Below are 9976 nucleotides of genomic sequence, written 5' to 3'. Positions count from 1 at the left end.
ACACTGGCCATGGCAATAGCTGTTGGTTTTTTTTTCTCAGGCACTCATCTGTACCGTAATCACAAACCCGGGGGAAGCCCTCTCACGCGCATCGGCCAAGTACTGGTTGCATCTTTCAGGAAGTATCATGTTGAAGTTCCTGCTGATGAGGAGTGGTTGTATGAAACAGCTGATGCTGAGCTTGCAATCAGTGGAAGCCACAAGCTCGAGCACACCAACGATCTTCGGTAAGATCTGATCAATCGTGCTAGCAACTAAAATCGTTTAGAAACTGAGCATTTTGGTATTGGGAAACACAGATTCTTCGACAAGGCTGCAGTGAAGATGGAATCGGACCACAGAAATGGCTCGCTGGATTCGTGGAGGCTTTGCACAGTGACACAAGTGGAGGAGCTTAAGGCCATCATACGACTTCTTCCAGTATGGGCGACCGGGATCATCTTTGCCACAGTATATTCCCAAATGAGCACTTTGTTTGTGTTGCAAGGACTAACAATGCATACAAAGATAGGGAACAGGGGCTTTGATATCCCGGAAGCGTCTCTGAGCATCTTCGACACCCTCAGCGTGCTTTTCTGGGTCCCTGTATACGACAGGCTCATCGTCCCTGCTGCCAGAAGGCTCACCGGGCACAAGAATGGGATCACTCTGCTCCAAAGAATGGGGATCGGCCTCTTCATCTCCGTCTTCTCCATGATCTCAGCTGGGATTCTTGAGCTCAGAAGGTTAAGGTATGTCGAGAGGCACAACTACTACGAGGTGAAGAAGATAGACATGTCGATTTTCTGGCAGGTTCCTCAATATTTCATCATAGGATGTGCAGAAGTGTTTTTCTTTGTAGGAAATCTCGAGTTCTTCTATGACCAAGCACCCAATCCTTTGAAAAGCTTGTCCTCTGCCCTTCAGCTCACAACTATATCTCTCGGTAGCTATTTGAGCACTCTCCTGGTGACTATTGTGACCAAAATCAGCACGCGCCACGGGGAGCTCGGGTGGATACCGAACAATCTCAACTACGGCCACCTCCACTACTTCTACTGGCTCCTGGCCGGACTGAGTGCGCTCAATCTGCTAGTCTTCGTTATGGTCGCCAAGTGGTACGTGTACAAGAAGCCGCTTCGTCGTTGATGGCTCGAGATGATCCATCTTTCTGTGGCTTGCTCCACTTACCAAATGTAACTCTTTTGATTATAGGCCTTAGACTCTATAAGTGTGGATGGATATGAATTACATATATGTATATCAAAATAGGGGTGCATTAGTGTGCTAACTAATTTATAATAATAACTAGTAACTTTCAATTCTGTGTATTAAAATTATCAAAACAATGACATAATTAGATGAATATAACATTTAAAATTAATCTACATATTTTAATTTCTTCATAATTTGTGATATGCTCGTGGATCAATAGCTATTAGAAGTAAATATTAAACCGAAACATTAATTTCAATTTTCATCTCTTACATCAACTACTTTCTAGTAAGTATACCTCCTAGCAACAAAAACAAACACCACCAAATTCACCACACTCAAAAGAGCCAAGAGAAAGAAGAAATAATGCAAATTCCCACGGTTCAAGTCATCCGGTATCCACCCAGGGGCCCCACCCCTTGCGCTGGCCACCGTCACGGCCTCCACCAGCGCCGCGCTCAGGTAGCTCCCAAGCGCGGTGGTGGCGAGCGACAGCGCCGCGCACAGGCTCCGCATGGAGTCGGGTGCCTGCCCGTAGAAGAACTCCATCTGCCCGATGTTCGCGAACACCTCCGCGCACCCGATGATGAAGTACTGCGGCACCTGCCAGAATATCGACATCGTCCCCGGGCCGTGGCGCACCACCTCCCGGAGGCGGTAGATCTCGAGGACGGCCGCGGCGACCATGGCGAAGACGGAGACGAAGAGGCCGACGCCGATGCGCTGGAGCTGGGTGATCCCGGTGGGGCAGCCGGTCAGGCGCCGGGCGGCCGGGACGACGAGGCGGTCGTAGACCGGGACCCAGAAGATGACGCTGAGGGTGTCGAAGATCGAGAGGGAGGCCTCCGGGATGGCGAAGCGCTGGGTGAGCTTCGCGTCCATGTAGACGGCTTGGAGGACGAAGAGGTTGCCCATCTGCCCGTACACGGTGCTGAACATTATTCCGGTGGCGCACACGGGGAGCAGACGGAATATTCCCTTCAGCTCCTCGACTTGCGTCACCGTGCAGAGACTCCATGGGTTTGTGGAGTCTCTGACGTGATCGGATTCGATCTCCACCGCTGCCTTGTCAAAGTAACTGCAATATTGACAAATTCTGCTTATAAATGTTACAATCATTTATGATGACACTAAAAGACATCTAAGTTTCCTAAATACCTTACCATATAAAAATTTCTTTTAAATTCATCAAATTATTGAGGTATTTTGTGTGAATTGTCAATATGCTAAAAAATGATGTGTACCATCTATAATTCAAAATTTTAAAAAAAAATTGAATCCTGTAAATTGTTTTTACATTGTCCGATCCAATTCGACTTGAAAATTTATGTTAAAATGCGTACCGTAACTCGTTGGTGTGCTCGAGTTTACGGCTACCTACTATGACCGAGTCCGCATCGGATGTCTCGTAGAGAAGAGATATGTCATCAGGCAATGGAACATTACGTTTCCTCACGGCAGCCACCACCACCTGGCACATACGTGTTAGGGGGCTGTCGCCGGGCTTTCGGTACCGGTACAATCGAGTACCAGCGAAGAATAACACAACGGCGCCTCCCATCGCCACGGTTGGAATACCGAACCCTAACCCCCAACCGACATTCACTTGTACCCAAACAAGGAGTGTTCCCGCGGTCAACGCGCCGATATTGATCGACAAATAGAACCAATTGAAGAACGAGGCCTTGTGAAGTTTCTCGTCTTCATCGGCGTCGTCAAACTGATCCGCACCGTACGACGACACACACGGCTTGATCCCACCGGTCCCCAGTGCCACCAAGTACAATGCCACGAAGCAGACCGCAGTCTGCGACCATGTGGCATGGCACTTGTCTTTCTTCTGACACGTGGGCCTCAGTCCGCGGACAGAGGCCGATAGGGTCAAAAGTGTCATTCCCTAATAAAAATGTTTGATTAGGTCAAATAAAAACGCAAGACTATCTCGTATTATATTTCACTATTATCAGCGGTGACTTACGATGACGTAGATGATGGAGAAGGTGGCAATGGTCCAGTATCGGCCAAGATACGAATCGGCTATGAACGCCCCGACCAACGGCATGACGTAGCAAGTTCCCGCCCAATTAGAAAGGTTTTTGGAGGCGGCGGCGTTGTGTTCATTGAGTTGGTTGGTGAAATAGAGGAAGAGATTGCTGCTCATTCCGTAGTAGGCTAATCGCTCACAACATTCACATCCTGCACCAACAATAACATCATACATTTTGCATCAAAATTTAATTAACACACTTCTCTCTCTCATGAATGCTTAATTACCAATAATAAAGAGAGATTTTCAAGAAAATTATGAGACAAATTCTCTCTCCCTCTCTCATGAATGCCAACCCTCTATGCAAAAACTAAAAATCAAGGTATATTTTTAACAAAATTACCATACATCTTTCCCCCTCCCACTCTCTCAAAAGATGCTAAAAATGAAGAATCAATCAAGGGAGATTTTCAACAAAATTGTCACACCTCTCTCTCCCAACAAATTGGCCAAGCGGTAGAGTGGAAAAATCAAGGGAGTGTCTGAGGCCAAAAGTCTCAAATTCGAGTCTAGCTGAATTTATATTCATTGGCACATAAAGAATTAAAAATCAAGGGAGATTATAACAAAATTATCAAACAAGTTCTATCATGCAAACCAAGTAGAACGAAGGGAGAGTTTCAACAAAATCATCATCTCTCTCTCATGAATGCTAATCAAGAAGAATCAATCAAGAAAGATTATCAAACAAGTTCTCTCTCTCATAAATGCTATATAATCAAGAAGAATCTATTTTCAAAATATCAATCTCCATCTCTAACTTACCAACTATAAAGGGGCAGGCCCTCCATTTTCCCGTTTTCTTCCGGTTAGCCGGCCTACCCTTGTAGTCGACCGTGCCATCTTTCGTGTAGTTATCGTCTTCCTCCGCCATGGCACCGCAGATCGATCCAAGCTATTCTGTGCACAACAAATTTGTGTTTTTAATTCAAGAAGAATTAATAACAGTTGGGGAATTGTTATAATTAGCATAAGAGGAAATATGAGTAGTTCTTGAATTTTCAGACAGAATCTCATGAATCTTGATTTGTCACTCATGACACAGGGAATTTGAAGATTACCCAGAAATGTGAAAATATTTTTGCAAAAAATAAGGCTGGAACGAAATTATACAGCTCAACTTCTAAATTTAGTGTAATTGCATGAATATTTTAGAAAAAAAAACTTATCTTTGCTGAAAAAGGTTTAGGAAAATCTTAACTACTTGATTTGTTTGTTTTGCTTACTTCTATTTTCATGTTCAGATTTCATTATTATATTTTCCAAAACACTAATTTTATTGTCCTAATATTTTCTAAATACTTTAATTAAGAAAATAACAGTCACTGGTATTGCCAAAAATATAACATACTCTTTTTCACAATTAACTATCTACACACCCTAACTATTTACACATCTTTATATCTTAACTACTACTCATCCGCAGCGGTTTGTGGAACGCCTTCCGTCCGTCCTTGTAGTTGACAAGGACAAGCTCGTCCGCCAATGTACGTCGTCCGTCCGTGCCAGCGGTACGGCGCTGCTCTTAAATAAGAGCATGTTCGTGCCGCTGAGCAGCCCTACGTGGCACCATGTGATTGGCCAACGGCTTAGCCGTTGCCAAAATTGATTTTTCTTTTTTTTTTAAAAAAAAAAAAGAAATAATTCGAAATAATACCAAAAATTAAAAAATATATATTTTTGGATTTCCAAAAAATAGAGCCGTTTATGGACGTTTTTTTAGATTTTTTTATTTTTTTTAATCCCAAAATCATCTATAAATACACACATTCATCATCCACTTTTCACATCAAATTATATATCATTCATACTTTTTCATTATGAAATTTTATGGATTTTAATTACATAATTTTTAATTTTTAGGATTTTAATCATGTAATTTTTAATTTTTAGGATTTTAATTATGTAATTTTTAATTATTTTGTAATTTGTAATAGTATTCCGGGTATTTTTAATGTATTTTAATATTGTGAAAATATTTTTATTTAAATTGAATAATAGAATGGTGGGACCCTTGAACTTGTTCTTAGTTAAGAGCACGGATGTAGGCGTTAGTGCTCTTAGCTAAGGACAAGTAGTAAAAGTAGGTTCGGACCCACTTCCATGCTCTTAGCTAAGAGCACGGATGTGGATACTCTTACTAGTACTATTATATTTTTTAAAGCAATCTTCACAATACAGAGCCATTTATTTATTTTTCCTGCAATTTGAACATATTAACAAAAAACGTCTCATATCAATTTTACACAACATAAAAATTTCCATTGCATAGTAAAATATAAAAAAGAGATGGTTAAAAATAAGAAGGAAATGAACAATTAAACCTCAGTTCTTGAGTTGATCATAACTTCACTTCAACTGAATCTCCACTTTATTCGAAACTAATTCGACTACGAAGGTGTGAATTAATTAGACTTTGACTCTTTTGGTTTTGTGATTATTGATAATTTTCTAGTCATACAAATAAGATGATATGATGTGAATGCTTTTTTGGTTGTAGTGTCACATATATGTATACATTTATGTGCGATATAGCAGGTAAGATAAATTAACTAAAACATGACAATAACACAATTTTAGCTCATTTTTTTTCATAAAGCTCCAAGATAGATGAATAATTAAATCTACGAGACTGTTCGATTGACAAAATTAAATCTTGAGATTAATTATATATTGTATTTGGTTCATAAGATTGAATCTCGCAATTTCATATAATCATGTGATAATTTGTCATAGCCAGATATGATAATTAGTTGTGACAACCGAGCACGTATAATGATAGCATTTGTTTTTATTTATACATTTATTTTGATCTCTAAGATTTTTCAAAACAATTACTATTAATGTTATTAGTTTTTAAAATTACTATTTAATCTTTAAGTAATTTACAGAATTATTGACCCCAATTCTGTTTAGTGAATACCAATTGAATTTCTTTCAAATTTTTAACCCATAAGAGGAACAAAAAATCCTATAAAGAATATACTCCTATTTAGAGGTCACCACGGTTCAAGAACTGCCGGTTCCCAGTTCGGAATCGGCGGTTCAGGTTCGTAAAAATGCTGAACCTGAACCGGCCCGCCTAGGTTCCGGCGGTTCCGGTTCTTGAACCGATTCATACACGGTACATAGTCGGTTCAAGACCGGCGGTTTCCAGACGGTTCCGGGCCGGTTCAGGTTTGGACCGCCGGTTCAAGTTAGTTTTATTTTTTTATTTTTTTTATTTTTTTTAAATTTATTTATTTATAGTACTAATTACAAATTACACCTTGTAGTTGTAGTCTTTTACTATCGAATAAATAAATAAAACGAGAATGACAATTCAATTGACAAATAGAGTAGAAGTCGACATTGGAGTTGGACAATTGGAATTTTATTGATACAATTATACAAATTTGAACGATATGTCGATATTACAAATACAAATGTTGAAAATTGAAATTACAAAAGAGTCAAAAGACTTAATACATAACATAATACATGTTTGTTAGCTTGTATAACAATTTAAATAAAAAAACTTGAAGTAAAAAATAATAAATTATAAATGTAAATAGATAGTATATATATATATATATACTCTTAGTCGGCGAAGGAGATGTTTCTAGATAACTAAATTGAGGATACCTTTAGCAATTCAACCTTAATTGTTGAGTTTAATTTAACCAATCATGGTAGAATTGTCAAAAGTCTCCCGGATTTAGTTTTATAGAGAAGTCTTCTTCACCGATTAGAGTATATACAAATACAATTATATAATTGTATTTGTATATTTTAAAGTTGAAACAATTGAAAAAAATAAAGAAATAAAGGAAAATGACTTGAGCCCAACTTAAATTTAATATTTAAGTTGGGTTGCCTACGTATCCTTAATGCTCAATTACATTAAGGAATCAAAGTCCACGTAGTTCTCTTACCTTACTTACCTATTCGGAAATCGGCGGTAGACCTTCCACTCCACCTCATTGTTATTGTTCTTCTTCTTCTTCGTCGGGGTAGTAGTCTTGGTCGGTTTGTACTTGGGTGTTCCAATCTAGCTCTTGGTCTCTAATGTCAGCCGAACACCAATCGTCAAGTAACATGGTGGCTTCCATATTTTTTTGGCCAGATAGTCTACTTCTTCTATCGTCCAAGATGTTGCCTCCAACACTAAAAGCGGACTCGACGGCGACAGTGGAAGCCGAAATTGAAAAAATCTCTTTGGCCATTGATGCAAGTATGGAAAAATCTTTCTCATGTGTTCCCTACCAATCGTGGACGTCGATTTGGTTGGGAACGGAACCTTCATCTTCATTCAAAGAAAAACGTGAGTCAAAATATAAATCTAACTCACTTACCGTCCTTGCCGACGAACTGCCGCTGGTGGTGTAACCGTATAGGTCGGCCAATTGGGATTGTGCGTCGGGGTCATCAACTTGAAAGAACCCAAAACTATGTTGTTGATGAGGGGTGGGTCGTTGTCTCACTTGGTGGGTACTGTTGTACTTGGCTTCGTATTCGGCAAAGAGAGTTCGCAACTCAAACTCAAATGCATGTTTGATGAAGGAGAGATTGGGGAGGTTTATTTGGAATGTTTCGGACAAATTTATGTTGTAGTCCTCATTGGTGTCCGATTGCAAAGACCGAAGTGGTTGAAGGTCAATAGAACTCAAATTGTTGTAATAAAATTCTAAAATCTTCAAGGTACCGACTAATTTCCATTTCGGATCCAAAACCTTTGCACTTAAAAACACAGTTGGAATCTCACTGAAATACTTAAGCCATTTGTCAATCATATAATATAAAACACACATCAACTCAGGATTTGTAACGGAATTTTTCATAGCCGTCTTAAAACCAAGTGATATATACATGCAATGCTCTAAAACACGAACAGATGTGCAATAATAAACACCCGATAACTCAACAGTCGCATTTTTGAAACCTTTGAACAACTTAAACAAACTCATGCTTTGCTCCCAACATGCATGCGATAGATATAAATCATCAACGGGATAAGTTCTAAAAAAATCAATCAAATAATCTATATGCTCCAAAGTAGAGTTCAAACAATCATATGTGGAGTTCCATCTAGTAGACACATCAATAGAAAAATTTGTGTACCTGATTTTCTTTTGATGACAATATTTCTTCTAATTCTTACCAATTTGAGGCTTCCAATGGATCAAATTTACGGTAGTTCTAATAGGATCAACATGCTTTTGCCACAAAGAAAGAGCATCTTGTACACATAAATTTAAAATATGACAAATGCATCTTTGATGAAAATACTTACCATTTATAACCGGGGCACAAGCCGCAAATAAGTCGGCAATACTTGCAGTGTTAGCGGTTGCATTATCAAAACCAACAGAAAAGACCTTATTGCACAATCTATATTCATTCAAAACTTGAATAATTATAGCAGCAATTGCGGTGCAGTGTGTGGCGTAGGAAATTGTCTAAAACCAATCAAACGCTTGTGCAACATCCAACTATTGTCCACAAAATGACATGTAATGCCAATATAAGAATTTCTTTGAAAAGCATCAGTCCACACATCAGAGCAAATGTTTAGTTTGTGACCCAAAGTGGACAAAAAACGTGTTACTTCTCTTTGCTTCTCAAAAAATTGTTTGTTGTTAGATCTTTGATGTGAAGTTGGGGGTATTCTTTTAGCACCGACATTAAAAGCGGTTTGCATAGTAACTTCATATTTTTTGTCATCAAAAAAATTGAAAGGCAAATGCTTCATTGCAGCCCATCTAACCATAGCATCTTGAGCGACTTTATGATCATATTTAAAAAGAGGCGTACCTGTTGTTTCAGACGCACCGGACGGGAAGTTTAGTTGGGTTTGGGATTTGGCGGTCCCATATTCGATCGGATGCTTTGCCTTTAAATGACGATGGAGAGTACCATAGCCCCCACCGGTAAAAAAGGGGTAGAATTTATCTCAATAGTTACAATATGTGACAAATTCATTGGTCTCTTGTTGAGTGGTTGGATCTAGTACCGGGACTTTTTTATAATGTTTAACAAAAATATCCGATTTCAACGCCTTCTTATTAGTCTTACCCCGCCCGGTTTGAGTTTCAGGAGGAGGAACCGCTTCATCATTTTCACCAACTTGTCCGGCGCTCGTCGGAGGATATTGTTCAGATCCTCCACCTCCAGTTCCACCATTACCATCGTCGTCGTCGGATGATAAATTCACGTAGTTATAAGAGTGATAAGACTCATAACATTCGCCGCCGGTGCCGCCACTCATGTGGCTAAGTACCATGGCAGCCCTATGATCTTCTTCGGCCTGCAAATATTATATACAAACGGTATAAATAATATATAGTACCAAAAACAAGAATATATTTATATATTATATATAGTTGTGACTTGTGAATTTAAAAAGAATTTGTAAAATTAATATTCGAACAACTTACTTGCAAACGCATAGCGGTTTGTCGGGAAACCTCATCCATAACCTCACGACGACTAGGGCGCCTTGATTTCCGACGACCACTTTGATCTTGGTCTTGGGCAATTCTCTTGCCCCGATCACCACCACGACGAGATGAAGACATTTTTTGCAAATTAAAAAATAAAGAGAGAGTATAACTAGAGTAGTGAGGGATGATATTATTATGATAGACAATTGAAGTAAACTGTAAATTATAAGAACAATTTGCACATATATTAGAGTAAACAACTTGAGCAATTAGAGAGAATGAAGATAGAGATGAGAGAAATTGTGAGATTGAG

The 9976-nt window shown here is 39.1% G+C and overlaps 2 protein-coding genes across 2 annotated transcripts; one reads left to right on the top strand and one right to left on the bottom strand.

The window, feature by feature from the left end:
- The first annotated feature begins 9 nt into the window (after positions 1-9).
- On the top strand, positions 10-1128 carry LOC125209784 (protein NRT1/ PTR FAMILY 8.2-like). Its single transcript, XM_048109366.1, has 2 exons — positions 10-227; positions 300-1128. Exons 1-2 carry the CDS (start codon positions 10-12, stop codon positions 1126-1128), a joined length of 1047 nt encoding a protein of 348 aa, XP_047965323.1.
- Positions 1129-1407: 279 nt separating this feature from the next.
- Positions 1408-4134, bottom strand: LOC125215751 (protein NRT1/ PTR FAMILY 8.1-like). The gene is made up of 4 exons (XM_048117284.1): positions 4007-4134; positions 3173-3390; positions 2538-3091; positions 1408-2272 (listed from the first exon to the last, which is right to left on the bottom strand). Exons 1-4 carry the CDS (start codon positions 4113-4115, stop codon positions 1480-1482), a joined length of 1674 nt encoding a protein of 557 aa, XP_047973241.1. The 5' UTR covers positions 4116-4134; the 3' UTR covers positions 1408-1479.
- Positions 4135-9976: the final 5842 nt, after the last annotated feature.

Source organism: Salvia hispanica, chromosome 3 (genome assembly GCF_023119035.1).
Source record: "Salvia hispanica cultivar TCC Black 2014 chromosome 3, UniMelb_Shisp_WGS_1.0, whole genome shotgun sequence".
In the NCBI taxonomy this organism is placed as follows: Eukaryota; Viridiplantae; Streptophyta; class Magnoliopsida; order Lamiales; family Lamiaceae; genus Salvia; species Salvia hispanica.
This window is presented reverse-complemented; position numbering and strand designations above follow the sequence as displayed.

Coding starts and splice junctions, on each gene's coding strand:
- LOC125209784 (XM_048109366.1), top strand. CDS start 10: ATGGCAATAGCTGTTGGTTTTTTTTTCTCAGGCACTCATCTGTACCGT. Junction 228..299: donor GAGCACACCAACGATCTTCG/GTAAGATCTGAT, acceptor TGGGAAACACAG/ATTCTTCGACAAGGCTGCAG.
- LOC125215751 (XM_048117284.1), bottom strand. CDS start 4,115: ATGGCGGAGGAAGACGATAACTACACGAAAGATGGCACGGTCGACTAC. Junction 3,391..4,006: donor GGCCTGCCCCTTTATAGTTG/GTAAGTTAGAGA, acceptor TTGTTGGTGCAG/GATGTGAATGTTGTGAGCGA. Junction 3,092..3,172: donor TCTCCATCATCTACGTCATC/GTAAGTCACCGC, acceptor CATTTTTATTAG/GGAATGACACTTTTGACCCT.